Below are 18,022 nucleotides of genomic sequence, written 5' to 3'. Positions count from 1 at the left end.
CCAAAATGTGCTGTGAGTATAGGCAATTCTTATCTGAAGAAGTACTGCTGCAGCAACGCTGAACTTGTCCACCTACAGGTACATTATTGTCCTCAGAACAACACTATCTGGTAGTGTGTGTTCAAGTTTTCTTCTCTGACATGCTCAAGGCATGTTCAAAGTGCATGACAAGACACCAGCTTATGTCCAAGAAATATATATATGAAAGCAAAATTTGGTCCGAAGCTCAGGCCTATTCATCATAAGTAGCAAACAACTTTGAAACCCAGTTCTACAATAATAACTACTTTATGAATCATTTACTCATACAATAAAGTCTTTAATAAAGAAATGAACTAAGAATAACTGAATGAAAGAAAGACAAAATTGTGAATTTCAAATTACTTCAGAGAAAGTTTTCCATATGAAAATAGAGGACTAATTTTTTAAAAAGTCACCAATACCACTTCTGTGAGTTTCTATTTATCTATCATAACCCGAGGACAGCAGTACTCATCCACAGCACAGTACACAGGAATGGTTATGTGGCTCCACTGTGCTTCTAAAATTGCTTCTGAAAAGCATTATTCAAATGCAAGATGTTTCATATACATACATAATACACCGCAGTAGAATGAACTATCTTTTTCTACTCTCATTCAAACTCTGTGAACACAAAGATCACGGCTATGCTGCCCACTCAGTGGAAAGCATGGTACAGGCAGAGTACATGTTCATCATCTTGTGAAAGAGATTTGCGAGACGAAATACACAGAACATCAGAAGGTCAAAATATCACACATTTGGATAAATAGCTTCTTACATACCCCCACATATTCACCTTCTCTACCAAATGCTACATTTGTGTCTTTGCCAACAGAATCAGCACAATTGCCAAATAGGAGATTGACTGATTAAAAAAACAAGAGAGAGAGAGTGTTCCCAGATCTCTACTCATTATATTATTTGAAGCTCCTCTAGTTCATAGCATAAATCATAGAAGTATAAATGTAATTTACTTTTAATAAAAGTAAAGGCTCTTTAAGCCATTTTTTCTTCCATTTTTTCTATTTCTTAGGAAACAATTTTTGGACTAAAAATAGCTGAAAGCCTAGATTTTTTTTAGCATGATACGTAGATTCATTATCAAATATTTATCTTTATTTTCTCAGTTTTCCAGATACTGTAGTTTTTGTAATAATTGAACAAACATCTTCTGAAACTGTAACTTGTAATTGTCCACAGGTTTTCTTCATCTCTCCATATTTAAAACAGTTACAGTTAAGAAATTTAGAGCATTACAAAAAAACTATTTCACTCTTTCTTATGCCAGTATAGCATTTAATACTGGATTTGAATCTTAGAATTATAAAGTCATAAGCAGCTGATAAAGAGTTTTCTAGAGAAGCAGTCTTTCTGTTTAGCAATATGCATTTATTTCATTTCCCTATAACTTTTACAGGGTTTTTTTATTTTTCCTTTTAAACTTCTTACCTATTTTTGAAGTTGAAATCTAGTTACCAAAATCAATCATACTAACACAGTTTCATGTATACTGAGCAAATATTACAGTAATTTCAGACAATGTTATTTGTCATTCAAATTTCTGGCAATGTCATTTGTCAGCAGGAATGACTTTTAAAACAGCAGAATCTTTTGGCATCAGCCACGGCTGCCCAAAGAGCGGAAGAGCTTTCCAGAGCTGCTTTACTTATGTAAAATTAAGCGGTGCCCAGAGCTAATCTCTCTCTATTAGACAATGGTTGCAATTTCTAAATAACTGATTGCACAAGGTTATGTCAAAGGGTATTTGAAAAGCCAGAACTGGGGCAATGATTTTTGATCCAGCCAGCACACCAAGTAACAACAGAATGTCCAGAAAGCAGGTTCTAAAGCAGGTTCTACAGTAAGCATTCAGTAACGACATCTTCATACAGCAAATACTATAGGGCTTACCAAGCATGTGTCTTCTTGGGAGTACATCTTTTCCCACCTCTCTAAACCAACACGTATTTTTAAAACTTTTCACAAAATGGCAAAAACTGTTTCTCTACTATTACAGCTTCCAGTATGCAGTGGAGCAAATTGCTCCCAGCATAACATGATCAAATTATCTTGTCCAGTGAAAACAGAAAGAGTGACGACAAGTTTAGCAGCAGCATTGAATCTAACCTTACCAGCTCAGAGTTCCTACCACAGACAGGGATGAACAAGTTCATGACTCAGACTGCATATGGTTCCAGAATCATGTTACATTACTACAAACAAACAAACAAAAAAAAATTAGAATAAAATGCCAATAATTATTCTTAGCAACACAATAGAACTGTAGTGTAGACAATCTTCAAAAAGATTAATGCAGAAAAGGATTCTGCATCCTCTTTGGAAGATGGAATACATGAACTCTATTTTTTCTCTGCCACACACTGTTATGCAAACCATTCTTTCTTATTCAAGAGAGTGGAAAACTATAGCATTCTTATCTGGTAGCACTTCCAAAATATTAGGCAGCTGGGATAAAATGACAAAGCTCCTATCTGGACTTCTCCCAGGCATGGAAATATTGAAATAACTGGGCTCTGATTCTCAAGTGGAAAAGACAAAAGCACAGATTTTTCCTGGATGGAGAAAATCACAACGAAAACTATACAGCCTGCATTTGTGTACTTCCATACCTGTTTCTTATTATTAAAAAAAAAACAAAAAACAAAACAATTTTTGCAACTGCTTTAATGCATTTGGAATACATTAAAGCAAGTCAGAGTAACATTATGCTATGACCTAATAATGTTTTTAGAAATAAAGAAGATGGATAGCAGCCTTTATTCTGAACTGCCATTTGTTTTCTGCTCCCATGAGAATGCAACTTCAGTACTCAAGATTTCTAGAGAATTATCAAAACCCAACACAGTAAAGTTACCTAACATTTGACTATAAGTTTTTCTGGCAGACTGGTGAGCAAATGGTGCTGACAACATCTTCTTGCATTAAGACAAGTATGTCATGTTTCCACTACAGAGAGAAAAGTTTACTTAACAACCGTACCATCCAGCACAAGTGAACCTGCAGCAGCAATAAGAGAACACTCAGAAAGAAAGCTTGGATAAGATTTTCCTCCCTCATTTCCAAAAATACAACTTTTTACTTCTGATTTAAGAGATTTTTTTGTTGCAGGTGTTTTATGCAGGACTACAGAGAAGTGTAGCACTTGCAGAAGCAGCTGACAGTCAGCAGCAACTTGGGCTGGCTTGAGTGTTGCCTTCTGGGATTTCCATCAGGTTCTTTTCCAATTCTGTAGAAACCAAGAAGTTAAAAAAATCAATTCACAAGAAATGATACCATCCAATATTAAGGGTAACAAAAGCTGGATGCATCCCAAGTCATTCCTACATGCCAGAACTCAGGAAGACACTTAAGTTAATATGCTTGCAGATCTGTGACACTGGCTTTGATGCTCAAAAAAATCTACCCAGTCCTTGAGAGCATAAATGTGGAAAATACACACAAGAAGCAAAATTTAACATACTGATGAGGTTTCCTGTCCCAATTTGAGCCATGTGCCCCATGGTCTTCTCCAGCTCCTTTATCATGGACTGTTCAAAGGCCAAGGCAGCAACTCGGGAAAAGAACTCATTGACATTTTCCCCTAGGAAACAACACAGAAACAATACGTTTTTGCAACTGCACAGTAGTGCATGATCAAACATGAACAAGCATATCTTGAACACATCACCAGTCAATACTGGGAAGGATTAGGCATTTCCAACAGTCTCTCTCTGATCACTGCAGACAGAATGTCGCATTTCTTTCCACTTCAGAATACTGTATCCTCTACCATACTTTTTTTTTTTTTTCATTAGCAACAAGGAGAATTCAGTTTGTGGCATAATTGTTTCATTCCTAATATATGTAGCAGTCCATACACATGTTTATGTAACTAACCATGAATTAAACATACTTAGACATTGCACAGCAACTTAAGTAGCCCTTTCTATAAACAGGACAATGTAAGCACACATACAGATGCTCAAATAAAATCAACCATTAATAAATCTGAAGTTTCTAATAGCAACAAAATGCAACACAATAAATAAATAAATTGTACTGAAATAAGGAACTTTAACTTCCTCCCTCTTTAACACTAGCCTCTGTGGTTACTTTATTCTTATATCCTTTGCAGTAACTTACCCGTTTTGGCTGAAACCGACCAGTATTCTGCCTGCATCTCATTGGCAAAGCGGATAGCATCTATCTCTGTCCTTTCACACACAGCATCTGACTGAGTAAATACCAAGAAATATCTTTAAGATAAGAAGTATATCTGTGCTAGTAATAATACAGTGGTATTGATAGCACCTACCCTGTGAGGCGGACAGTGGCCTTTCTGTCCTTGCCTCGTAACTTGTGTAATCATGCACTATTGCAAAAATGTTCTAATACTTGAAAAGAAATTACTTAGTATTGCTTTTAAAATGGAAGATTCTGTTCACCTTCTACTGCGTTGAAATAAAACAACAAGAAGGTTGACCACTGAATCTAACTATATAGTACAGCAGAGAGCTGCAAACAGACCAGTTATTGATCTTCGAATTCTTGGTACTCTATCTTTCTCAACAGAAGAGTTACAGGACCAAATAATAAATACAGTTCTTTTCATTTAATCCTTCTTGTCTGTCTCAGACCCTTTTTTCTACTCTATTTTTACTATACTCAAACACATGAGTTTCTCCCCATCCCCTTTTTTAATACTCTTTTCCCCTTCTTTCTTATCTCTTCTTCCTGTTCTAAGACTACAATTTCTTTCCCCCTTCAACAAATCTTGCTTTCTTGCTTGTTATTTTAAGACCATTTTCCCTCTCATTTATTTTCCGTGATCAATCATACCAGTATCTTGCTATTTGCTTACCACCAAATCTTTTTTTGTTCCAACCAGAAATATGAAGCTGGAATCTGGCTCATTCTCCTTCAAAGCATCTTCCAGCCACTGTCTGAAATGCAGAAGAGAGATGAGAGTCAGTCAGAGGAAGTATGGAATATCAAAGGTAGATAATAGGGTCACAAAAAAAGTAAGAGGATGAACTTCTGTGAGAGTGTCAAAAGCCTCTTTTTCTAGACAGGAAGGGAACAGGAGCTATTCCAGCGCCTTTGAATATATGCCTTCAACTAATGAAAAGTTCAAACATGCCCGGTGTAGAGTGCAAATTCAGCAATAATATTAACACCCAGAGATATTATTTATCAGTATAAGGAGAAGGGGCAGAGTTTTGACAGAGATAAGGAATAAAAAACAAGAAGCAGAGTTAAAAATATGAACAATACAGCAGATTAGATATGAAATGAATAAAGAAGAGTGAAATCTATTCAGCAACATTACAAAATATCTTCCTGTGAAGGCTGCATGACTCTTGTCTCATAAGCTTTTATATGTTTGTTACTCTAGCAATCAAGTTCCTCTTGAGTCATCCAACAAAAGTCAAGGAGGGAAGAGAGTGTGTGTGGGGTGGAAATCAGGTTCACAGGTTTCAATTATTTTCAACCAAGCAGAGACACTAATATATATATAATTTTACAAAGTCCTATGTAAATGAGTTAAATACCATAGCAGTACTCTAAGGAAATACTCTAATACACATTTAAATAAGACAGAGCACAGATTGTAGAGAAACACATACCTGCCTTACAGTCATAATAGTATGTTAGAAGTATATAAGCTCCGAGTCTGGTAACAACAGTGTGGATCACAGATCCACATTGGGTTTTGCAGACTGCACTAAAAACAGAGCAAGTTCGCTCACATCAGTTAGCGTGCTGCTATAGCCAAAACATTTCAAGTACTTGAACTACCAAATTTAGCTATACCTATATATACACCTTGAGTTTTGTTTTGGGGATTTTTTTTTTTTTTGACAGACATGTGAGACAGTGCACAGCTGTGCCAGGGAGGTTCAGACTGGACATTAGGAAAAAATTTCTTTACCGTGAGGGCAGTCAAACATCGGAACAAGCTTCCTAGAGAGGTGGTTGATGACCCACGCATGTCAGTGTTGAAGAGGCATTTGGATAATGCTGTCAATAATATGCTTTAACTGTTGATTAGCCCTGAAGTGATGAGGCAGTTGGACTAGATGACCTTTGAAGGTCCCTTCCAACTGAACTGTTCTACTATAACAGAATCACTACAGAAACTAGAGAAATAATGTAATATTGAGACTCTTGAGACTTCATGCATGAGATGCATCACATTGATTTCATTATCGACATCAGATGCAAACCTGTTAGTCCGTTTATAGCAAATGGAGGAAAAAACAGATACTTTTGATATGCACCTCATCTCTTCCTGTATGTCTAGTTTTGGAAGGATCCAGCTCCTTGTTAAGTGCCTTTTTCTCTCCACTGACTACAAAGCAAGCCTAAGATGAAGTTCAAATTTATGCTCAGCATTTTTCTCAGAACTATTCCAAACACATGCCTATCACCATTTATTTCATAGCTCAAAACACACTCATAATCCCACAAGTCCTCAGTAACTACAGGCCATGGAAGGCAATTAACCCCCCTGCGAAAGCTGTAAAGGCTAAGCCAAAACACAGAAACTTACTTGGTGTGATCCAAAGTCTGGATATCAGCCAGATCAAACACTGTTATTATAACTGCAATAAAAGAAAAAAGTAATTAAGTAAAAAAGTGCATCAGAAGTCTCTCCAATTCGACTCAACTTGTGAAATAGAAAGAATGCTTGTATACAAAGTGCAACAGTAGGTTTAACATAGAGGAGATGGGAGACTACTGGTTTGTTTACTCCCCTTCTTTCTCTAGCACCCAGTAAGACTGCCATCCTCAGTCTTCAACTTTAATAGTGCTATAGTCTGCAGACTAAAGGTAAAGATCAAATACTCCTTTTATTTTAGGACCCCTTTAATTTCTGAAAAAAAGCCTCTTATAGGAATACTAGAGGTATACACTTCTCAGTCTAGCAAAAATTTTATCAAAAATTGAAATTCTTTCCCCTCTAGACACAGTTGCCATTTTTTATTCCTTCATCATCATAACATTCAGAGCTTGCAGGTGTGACAAGTAATCTGTTCATGAGGTTTTCAGTTTCTTCCTCTCTCCAATAACGGAGAGCCCATTCCACCATACTGCGTCTACAGGTACCTTTCCAAGGAGCACATATAGGCGTATGTATATATGTTTCTGTATAAAGTACAATATCCTGTCACAGCCAGGGTCAGATTAATATTGTTCTCACCCTCTGCTCCTCGGTAGTAAGCAGATGCAATGCACTTGAACTTTTCCTGACCTGCTGTGTCCCATCTGTGCAATGGAGAAAAAAAGAAACTCCAGGTTAATGAAACCTAGCGCAACCTGAGTAAACATGCTAATGAAGCAACAGACTGGTACACGTTGGAGAAGAATGTGATACCAGAGAATTGTTGCCATCTGGAACATGTTATTCATTAACTACTGATAGAAATACCGTAAAGGCCTATTATTTAATGAAGCCATTTAAACTTTGGTTTTATCCTTATTTTTTATTTTTTTATTTTATTTTTTTTTTTTTTACTAACTGGTCATTTTGGAGACACAAAATGATTTGTGTTCTTTGAAACACAATTCAAACATTCATAGTTTGCATGGTAAAACAAAACAAAACAAAACAAACTTTTATTAAAGCATCATTTCCTCATCTATGTCATTTCTATGTATTTCTAGGGCAATCTGATTTTGAAACTATTTTCTGGGCTAATACTAGCTAAATTATGTATTAGCCCACACTAGAATCTTGTAACTTATGATACGATACCTCTCCATTAATGACACCAATAAGGATTTAAAAAAAAAAAAAAAAAAAAAAAAAAAAAAAAAAAAAAGGACAGACAGAAGGGCTTCTTAATAACAAAAATGATATATGATATACACTTCTCCCAGCTACTGCCAGTACTACAGTACTGGGTTTTGCTATAGCATAGCAGTACCAGTCATTGGTAGTTGCAATTTTAGCATGTATGAAAACCTCTCAGCTAGAGGGGGCACCAGTGCTTATCATATGTAAATATTTTACCCAGCCACTGAAGAATATGTAGATAAGGCAACCTTCAGTTTGTTCAGCCTGTGAACCTTCTTGCTTCAGCTGACAAAGTACTGATGTTTCAGTGTAGATTGTTAAAGGCACTCAAGTTCCAAAAATCATAGAATTAATTAGGTTGGAAAGCATCTAGTTCCAGCACCGCTGCCATGGGCAGGGACACCTCCCACACCAAGTTGCCCTGGTCTCCATCCAACCTGGCCTTAAACACTTCCAGGGATGAGGCATCCACAACTTCTCTAGGCAACCTGTTCCAGTGCTTCACCACCCTCTGAGTGAAGACTTTCTTCCTAATATCTAATCTAAATTTACCTTCTTTCACTTTAAAACCATTACCCTTTGTCCTATCACCACACTTCCTGACAAATAGTGCCTCCCCAGCTTTCCTGCAGCCCCCTGTATGTACAGGAAGGCCGCTATAGGGCTGCCCTGGAGCCTTCTCTTCTCCAGGTTGAACAACCCCAGCTTTCTCTGCCTGTCTTTGTAGGAGAAGACAGTGCCTGACAGAATTTTCAAAAACACAGTCACAGTGAAATCAGTGGGAAATTGAGTGCTTTCCAATAAATCCCACTAGCCATCTATTTGCGTCTTTAGGCACTGAGATTTCAGAGAAAATGTGTTTCCAAGCAAAAAGGTTTTAAGATTCATGCACTAAAATACTTCATACAGAGCATCTTATTTCTGCTCTACATCACACTACAGAGTAGATTCAGTAACGTTCTTTCCAGAAAAAATATAGCTAGATGCTTAGAATACCAAAGGACGTCCTTAAGCAGAACCAAAGCAGGTAAGAGAAGGCCAGGATTCCCAATAGGCTGATAAACAAAGGTGAAAATCAGAAAGATTTTGGACTCACTTCAGCCTTCTATGTATTAAAGAAAACCACTTATGCTGCCATTAGGAGACAGTGAAGTCAATGGACACATTACAGTTGATTTCAATCGCTGCAGGAATAAACCCTCCCAGTAAAGTCAAGTTCCATGATTGTAATACACACTAAATCCAAAGGACAGAATGGAACAACAATAGCACTTGACAAATTTGTTACAAGAGCTTCTGCTTCTCTTCCAAGAAACTTGAGTAAAAAAGGCAGAACTGTAATGAAATGTAGCAAGACACATAAAATTAATTTTCATTGACAAAACTTTAACATTTTTAAGGCTAAGAGATCCAGGACAGGAGTATATATGTATTTATTTGTTTATTTATTAACTTAAACTCCAAGTCCAGGTAGAGAACCTGTATTTTGCAATGTTGTGTGTTTTGTTTTGTTTTTTTAAATTTTTATTCCATTAGAACCTAATGGAATATAGAGCCTAATTCAAACTCCACCTAGACCGTACGCTATGTGATACTTAACCACAGTGTTTCAACTTACATCTGGAGATTATATGGTATTCCTACTATTTCAAAGCGTTCAATTTCAAAATCCACTCCAATGGTCGCCTTGTAATCTCGGTTAAAATTATCTTTACAAAATCTGCAGTGAAGAAAAAAAGGATGAAAGGATGAAATACTAGCAACACCTGGCTACAAATAGCTGAAAAACTACACTATCTAGGGTAAATTATATGGAAAAGCATGAACTAACTGTGGAATGGCTATATATTGCAGAAGCATACATAAAAGCACTGAGTAACTGATTACCAAAAAGGAAGTAACATTTTGGGTTATAAATACAAAAGGAACATGTGATTAATCGGTAAGATTAAAAACTTACCAAATTCTCTTAGAAACATGGAAGAATTAATTGAAAATATAAACAGCTGGCTCTCATGGTAATAACAAACTACAGAAATTCAGTGCTCTGTTCAATGGACTTGGACACAAAATGCACAAGAGCTACTTTTAGCATCTGGCAAATACTACATTGTATTATATTTGACTGGATACATATTCAGTTCAGAAAACTGAAAGCTTTACTGCTGTTAGTGATGCACTTTGAACTTGTAAAAGAAAAGATGCAAACCATTTGCTGAGATATACTGTACCTGTTTATGAGGCTAGTTTTCCCAACATACAGGTCTCCTACCACAACCACTTTGGATATTTTCAGCCTGTTAGAAATATTTGAAAACACTAAATGCTTTTAGTAGCAATTTCAATGTTCTCACTAAAACAATTCTGACTTAGATCCTTAAATAGCATGTGATGAATACATGCATCTGCAACTCCAGTTTAACTAAATGCCACAGTGCTGCAGCAGAATCTTAAATTGTAAGAAAGAAAAGGTCACAAAACAAAACTCTGGAGAAGAAATAGTCCATTTCTTACTCTGTATGTTGTTTCTTAAATATATTGCTATGGGACAGAAGCTCTTGCAAGTATATACACTTGTCAGTTTGCACACAAGGCCATATAGTATCTATATCTTTATCAGCCCTTTAAAGAGTAGAAGTTTAGACTCTTCTGCCATTAAAATTAATTACAAGTTTCTCATTGACTTTAATAATACAGAATCAAGTCCTAAGTACACAAACAAGAAGTTAGCAATAACAAAATAACTCACTGCAAAATTAGTCTCTTGGGAAAACAAACAAACAAACAAACAAAAAAACACAACAAACCAAAGGCAAGAGCCAATACACTTCCTGACTATATGGAACAATATTAATCTGAAGCTCACTTCATACAAATAATCTTCTTTGTTCTGGGTCCTCCCACAGAATACAGCAGATGGGCTTGAGGTGACTCAACCTGCATTCTTAAAATTGAAATGTAGTGTATCTGTTAGGAGGTACAGGTGGATAAGTGAATGTAATGTTATTTGTTGACTGAAACTTGGATTGACATCTCCCATGCACATGCTACAAAAATGGTTTAAGAGGTTTAATATACTATCGTATTAAGAAATTGCTTTTTAAACAGGGGAATTAATCTTCTATTGAATGCAATGGTGATTTCAAGTTAGTGATTCTAAGCAGTCTAAATCTTGACTGGTGAGCTACACAGCTTATATTTCAGAAAAAAGGAAGGCATGTTTTTGTTCTAGTCAATGCAAATATGGTAGCCACAGGCCCCTAACCTGGTGATGTCTCTGCCTAAATAACTGTTAGTGATACAATACTGAAGAAAATCAACTACCTGAAGGGAAAGGCAAAAAAAAAGCAAGTGATGGTTTGAAGGTATGTGTTCCATTAATACTTTCTAGAAAAGAAAAGAAAACACTCCCTAGATTAGAAATTTTAACACACTGATGGAATATCAAGAGTCTTAAAAATAGCCATTAGCTACTGAATTTCTCAGAGTACCTTTCCAAATGACAAAGAACTATCCCATTACTTGGAATAACGGAAAAGGAAAATAATGGTAATTCCTGACATGTTTCATAATTCCTGTACCAAGTACTCAGTTGTCTGTCCCTTCTACCACCACACCCTTCCAAAAAATAACCTAATAATAATCATATCTAGATTGGAAAAGTGACAGGAAAGTACTTTCATTTTATTCAGAAAGCCAGAATTGAAAGCTTTTTAGTTGTGCTGTACATATACAAAATAAATTAGTTGGTGTTCCAGTTTACTCTGAGGAAAAAAAAAAAAAAACACAAAACTGATACATCTTGGTTATGGAGCAGAAAAAATGCCTTGATTCACTAAAACAAGTCTTGCCAACAGAATCATCATGACACTTGTAACAAATTTAAATGGAAGTAAAACAGTGGCTATGCTTCTAAAAGCTATTAACTCATCGATGTCTCTCAGAGAGACATATTTTGGCTTTTTTTTTCTTAAAAAAAAAAAAAAAAAAAAGTAAAATTAATAGATAGTGAAATGAATAAAAAATTCCATTCAAAGATGGATATCATGACAAGTCTCATGGTAATTAAGAGCTCTAGATTTAAGAGACTAGTGAACTAACTGTCAGTATTCATAGATCTTTCACTTTATGAAAGATCTTTTACACTGGAACACAGAAGCATTTATTACTAAAACATACACTTATGTACTTTAACAGAATAGGAATAATTTCTAACACAGTTTAGCTTTCTTGCCTTGCTTCAGGAATTAAATGAGTACAAGTATCTGTCCTGGGAGAGACATGACATGAGAAAACAAAGAACATGAAAAAGGCATAAAAAAGAAAAATCTATTTTTCAGTGCTATATATTTACTCCAGAATTTGGATCTAGTTTTAAGGAAACATTTAAAGTCAACTTCTCGGCATGTATACTATTAAAAGATTAAAACTAGATCCTTATGGAACAAAACTGCTATGTTTAAATCTGTCCAAAGCCTTTACCAAGTGCTCATTTGGTACACTCCATATGTAGCCTGTTTTCTCTGTTGTTGTCAGTATATCTGCCCTATTCCTTCTAACTGCTCTAGAACTTGCTTTTTGTGCTGACTTGCATAGGCTCAACACTAAACGGTCAGTTAATCGTTCAAACTAAGGGTGCAGCTATTTGTTGCTAAACAACCTGATTTTTTCCAACTCTACTTATTCCAGCAGGAAAAGAATCTTCAAAACTTGTAAAAAGAAGAGGCATTTTATTCATTCACTGTCAAACAGTACAGAACCATCATGGGGACGGTTGCACAGGAGTGAGGAACACGAGGAATCAGGAAAAGCCTATAAAGGAAGAAGGCTATGAAGAGGTTAAAATATGTGCTTCATTGCACGCTTGGTTTCTTACCAACTTACCCAACTGTTCCAGCACTCTGCTGACAAGCAGTTCTGACCTGCGCATGGAAGTGCTCTTTGAACTGCAGACAGGCCTCGGGTGTGTACCACTGAAGACAAGAGAGAACAGTGACTGGGATAAACTACGTGATGTCTACTTTGCAACAAGTCAAATCAGTAAGGAAAAATAGAAAAGGAGATTACTTCAAAGAGCTTGTCAAACACAGAGGTACCAAAGATTAAGAAAAGGGATAGCTTGGGCTAGAAGGCAGTACAGCTGCCTCACAGGTATATTTGTAAAAATTCCTTTGAACAGGTCATTTGACCACCTTTGAGTGTCAGCATCCGAACCCTAGCTAAACTTCCACAGCAAATACATTTGTTCACTACTCTTTAACATAATAACTATTTTAAATTATTCCAATAATCCAAGGCACACAAGAAAAACACAGGTGAGAGAATGGCACAAGCAAATCATTCTTACTGCAAAGTCTTTAAAATCTCTTACTTGTATAAAGAACTGATTTTATTACTAGTTTTCAATTAAACTTAGCAGGTTAAAAATGAGGAAAACAACAGGGATGGTTTTCATAAAACTAAAAGTAAAATATGCAGCTGAGATCAAGCGTGAAAAAAATGCTAATTCCTATTAAAATGATGTTTTGAAAAAAAAAAAAAAAAAGAGAAAACGAAAGTGGTAATACTTTGTCCTTCCCTGTCCTCAACCCTTCTGTTACACTTCAAGTATAAAACTCTTTGGGGGCAAGAATGATCTTTTCTGTCTGTGTTTCTACAGCACATTTGATCTACAGCATGACTAAGGTTCCTGCACACACAGAAAATGAAAATTGCCTCAAATTCTTCAACCAAAAACTCCACATAGATCTAATTAGTCTTTTTTAGCTATGGTTCTCATTTCCTCTCAGTGGAGGAACTTTTTAACCACAGTAATTATTAATGTTTGGCTGAAAGAACAGGTATTATAAGATAACATTTCTGTTGCAAGAGTCACTTTCTGTTGAGGTTAGAGGAAGAAAACATTATTATTAAGTATATTAGCATTGAATGGGAAAATGAGGTCACATTCATCTCTGAAAGAAAACCTTAAAAAATCTGAAATTCTAGAAAAAGGCATCAACTGTAGATTAAAATAAAATACAAGGGAAATATAGTTTAATGTGGGAGGTGCTACAAACTCTGAGCACATGGATAAAGAATGCTTACCTTAGGAAACTGGGAGATTATTCTGTCCCTACTCACTGGGGGAACCATATGCTTTAGGCTGGACTTCATCCTCCAAATTCAGTTCAATCCTACCAGACAGAAAACATGTAAAGAGAAACAAGATGTTTAGAAGTTGTCTTAACAGAGGGAAAACATGATAAAAAAAATTAACCCTCCTTATGGACTCATCATCTTTCTTTCCTTTCAGTACAACTGGCAGCTCTTTGACTTTGTGTTAAAGAAAATTGATTCTCATGTAAAAAGGGCAACTTCTGCGTGCACAACTGCAGTAAGAAGTAGTGGTTTTCTCTAACAACAAAGCACTGCCTAATTCTGCAGTAGGGCAGAGAACTGTATACTTAGTTAAACCTAAGTGCTAGTAGTTTAGTCCCCAAATAATTTTGCAATGTTTAATTTAAAAATCCTGCTCATTATTATTTTAAATGACTCCGCATAAAGCACATTTATTAATGTGAGGGGATATCTGATTTCACTAGGTCAGAAGAGGAAAGGAGGAACAAGGTAGTTGCCGCATTTCTTGGTGTGAAACTTTCATCCAAGATCACCTCAGAAAGAACTACATCAGTAGACAGTCTGACTTGGAAGAGTAACGTTCACACAAAAGCCACAAATGCATGAAGATATCCCACTTGAGACACTGTGTGTTGGTTATGCAATGAAGCCTTTTGGATTGTTAGGGGAGGGGACTTTTAATAAGGTACCAATACCAATTTCTTACTGGCATTCAAAAGCATGTTTCTAATAAGCACATTCATCATGCAGCAAAGCGTAAGGAGGACTCACCGTGCAGCAGCTGATGCCGCAGGATCCCAGCTACACGACCAGCTCAGCCTGCTGCTGCGTGCCCATAGCAACAGGCTGGCAACAGCTCCCTTCCTTCCCTTCTCTCACAGATCGGAAGGCGGGGTTGGAATGGAGTAACTGAACTATACGCAGTTTGTTTTAGAACAAACTGGTCTTAGCGGCCATTCGGATTCCTCTGATCAGAGAGTGCTCCTTAGTAAACTCAACAGTCTCCTCATCCTAATAGCTTCATTTTCTTCTAAGGTAGTTGTATGTCTGCATACATGGAGCAGGACTAACCTAGCAGAGAAGGAACTGAAGGAGTGAGGAACTGTTACAGAGCTAATATTAAGCATAATAGCAATTACAAAGGAATTCCTAAGGGATTTCTTTCAGTATTTCAACTGGATTCCATCTACAGTTTTGAGTCAGGATGCACACACCACCAATGAGCCATCTGGAATTATATAAATGTCTTTCTAGTCATTAGTAATCTTGGTTCTTAACATACTAAACAATAAAAGCAAGAAGTAAGAAATATTACCACTCTTTTGTATTGCCTAAGTATTGTTAATCGACTCATTATTTTAGACTGCATTTAGTATGCTACACTGTAATTTAGGATGTTAAACAATTTTGCTGTTCGTTTCATCGGTATTTAAGCTTCCAGATTTCGGGAAAAAATAAAAGCTCTCATATTCAAAAAAAAATATATATATATATTTTGATAATGCTGGAACAGGCTTGGGCGTCCTAACATCCAGGAAACAAGCCTCTCCTATTCATGCAGCACACTAAAAATTTTAAAGGTCAAATCAGTGTGGACAAGTAATTAAAAAAAAACAACTGTGAAGTATACATAAAAAAAGAAAAAACACTCCTGTTGTTTTACAACCATAAACAAATAATTACGCTCAACAAAATTGCCAGTCCACTATTTAGAATTAATGTTTTATCATCTTTTGCAAGGAATTACTTTGGTAAGGGATCACTTCAGGCACTCATGTGATCTCAACCATACTGAAAACAAACAAAACAAAATACCAGACTTGTAGCTGATGAGTTATTCAGCAAAGAAGGTGGCATTACAGTATTTATTTTAACCATAAATATATAGCTCCAGCCATCATGCTACTTTTGACTCTATAAAACCAGACAGACCTAGATTCTTTTTATGATGTGCTCCTGCCCTTTTGGCAAGATTGAATGATTTCAAGAGAACGTTAATTTCTTAAAATAATAGTTCTTAAAATAAAAAGGAAAACCCTCCCAGCCAGTAAGAACATCACATTGTCACTTGCTTTCTCCATTTTCTCCTAGTTCTGGTTCAATACATTGTAGGCATGTAAAAATCCGTCATACATAGGATGACTCACTGTTTGTCTACTAGAGCTCTTTCACAAACTAAGCTACAAAAAAAAAAAAAAAAATCAATTCAACAGCCACAGTGAATCCAAAGTCCAGGAGGGACTAAGGTAATCAAACAGAAACATTTTAAAATTGAAAGGCCATTTTCACTTACTGATTGTATTTAATCTTTCTCTCATACATTGAATTACCAAACCAACAAGTTAACCACACCATTAGAGGAAAAAGACCAATGATTTAAGAAACACAAAAGTGCTGAAAATACTGACAATTATATGTACTATGATCCAAATTTTCTCTTCTTACACAGCTTGGTCACCTAGGAGCACTGGGAATATGCTGTCTCCATAGCATCATACCCCTTCTTACATCAATGCTGCAGGAACAGTATCAGCTGCAGATTCTGTGAATAGACAAATGATTTGAGAAAGCCTTCAGAAACTGTGTATAATATTAGTTAATGTCATGACCACTAAGATCAGTATACTAAGCTATGGTGAGGGACAAGCCAGGACTCACACCAAGAAGATGAGAACAGAGTTAAAGCAGGGGGACGTGAGAAGTCTTTGATTTTCCCCATCCCTCCTACATTGAGAAAAGTTTACATTCTTCTACTGAAATAGGTTGAACCTTTAAAAATATTTAGTTAGTAAAAGTCAAATCTAGTCTAGGAAAATAAACTCTACTTTAAATAATCTGCTCTAAAACGATACAGAAAAAAATGCATCCTTTCCTGAAGATACTTTAATTTAGTCATACTTTTTCTTCTATGGATTTTGTTCATCACCCAATGACAATCTATTCCTGTGTTTTCTTTTAATCCGGCTGATCTGATTGACTTTGGCTTTGTAAAATCTAGTTTAAGAACTTCGATTATGATAATTGTAACTCAAATATAATGAAAAATATGAGTAACTTCTCTATTTGCAGAGAAATAACCTTTCATAGCACAAGCTGTTCAGTTTATTGCTGATGTCAGGCCACACTGACAACACAGACCACCTCAAAAGCTCTGCTATAAACACTACGATGTGTGCTCCCTGTGTAGTGTCCTATGAACAATACTATTTCACTGAATCGTACTAAAAATTTGACTAAATAACGAATACAGTTATGTGAGCTTACCTAATTGCAATGGAAACCCTTGGTACGCAGTCTAGCTGTTTATAGTACCACACTGTAGAGACTAGGAAAAAAAAAGCTACCCAAAGCTACTACACTCCCCAGCCTCCTTACACCTCATGTCACTAGCCTACTATGTCACCGCCACTAACTTGATTGCCTCTTGTTCAACCTGATTGTTTTCCAGTTTTGTCAAGTGAAAATACTTTATAATCTGTGGACAGGGCACGAACCCCCCCCTCCCGGTTTTGCAGAGGACACGGGTGCGGAGGGACCCCAGAGCACGGCACCACGGCAGCTCCCGCCCCGTTCCGTCACGCTCTCCCGTCCCTCAGGGGCCTGCCGCGCTCCGCAGCAGCCCGCCGCGTCCCACGCTAGCAGAGACCCAGCTTCCTATTCACCAACTACGCTGTTGACGCCACTCATTCGCAACAGCTACCGTAAAACGCGTTATTTACGCTATAGACGCAAGGCCTGAAACGGGAGAGAGAAAGGAGCGCTTGGCTGCGTAGCGTTTATTCACGGAGCAGGGCGTACGCAAACAGCCGGTTGCTGTGGCAACCGGAGCGCGGGCGCGAAAGGCGTTGGAAGGCGCTGAGGCAGCGGGGGGGGGAGATGGGGGCCTTACATTGTGTGGTCTGGGACGGAGGGCCTTTCGTTATTTAGAATTTTGGCTTATTCTTAAGAGAGAGAAGCTGTTGTTAGGTAGGGTTGTGTTTTTTTTTTTTTTTTTTCTTCACCGTGCAGCTGCTTTTTTTTTTTTTTTTTGTAGCTGAGCAGTTTTCAGTATTCAAGGCGACGCGTTTCTGTCAGCGG

At 36.8% G+C, this 18,022-nt stretch overlaps 1 protein-coding gene across 1 annotated transcript; it reads right to left on the bottom strand.

Moving 5' to 3' along the window:
* Window positions 1-1,110: 1,110 nt before the first annotated feature.
* Window positions 1,111-14,779, bottom strand: RAB36 (RAB36, member RAS oncogene family). Its single transcript, XM_032198685.1, has 11 exons — window positions 14,717-14,779; window positions 13,913-14,001; window positions 12,710-12,798; window positions 10,057-10,122; window positions 9,444-9,545; window positions 7,229-7,293; window positions 6,578-6,629; window positions 4,886-4,967; window positions 4,168-4,258; window positions 3,506-3,625; window positions 1,111-3,271 (listed from the first exon to the last, which is right to left on the bottom strand). Exons 2-11 carry the CDS (start codon window positions 13,979-13,981, stop codon window positions 3,207-3,209), a joined length of 801 nt encoding a protein of 266 aa, XP_032054576.1. The 5' UTR covers window positions 13,982-14,001; window positions 14,717-14,779; the 3' UTR covers window positions 1,111-3,206.
* Window positions 14,780-18,022: the final 3,243 nt, after the last annotated feature.

This window comes from Aythya fuligula, chromosome 17 (assembly GCF_009819795.1).
Source record: "Aythya fuligula isolate bAytFul2 chromosome 17, bAytFul2.pri, whole genome shotgun sequence".
In the NCBI taxonomy this organism is placed as follows: domain Eukaryota; kingdom Metazoa; phylum Chordata; class Aves; order Anseriformes; family Anatidae; genus Aythya; species Aythya fuligula.
This window is presented reverse-complemented; position numbering and strand designations above follow the sequence as displayed.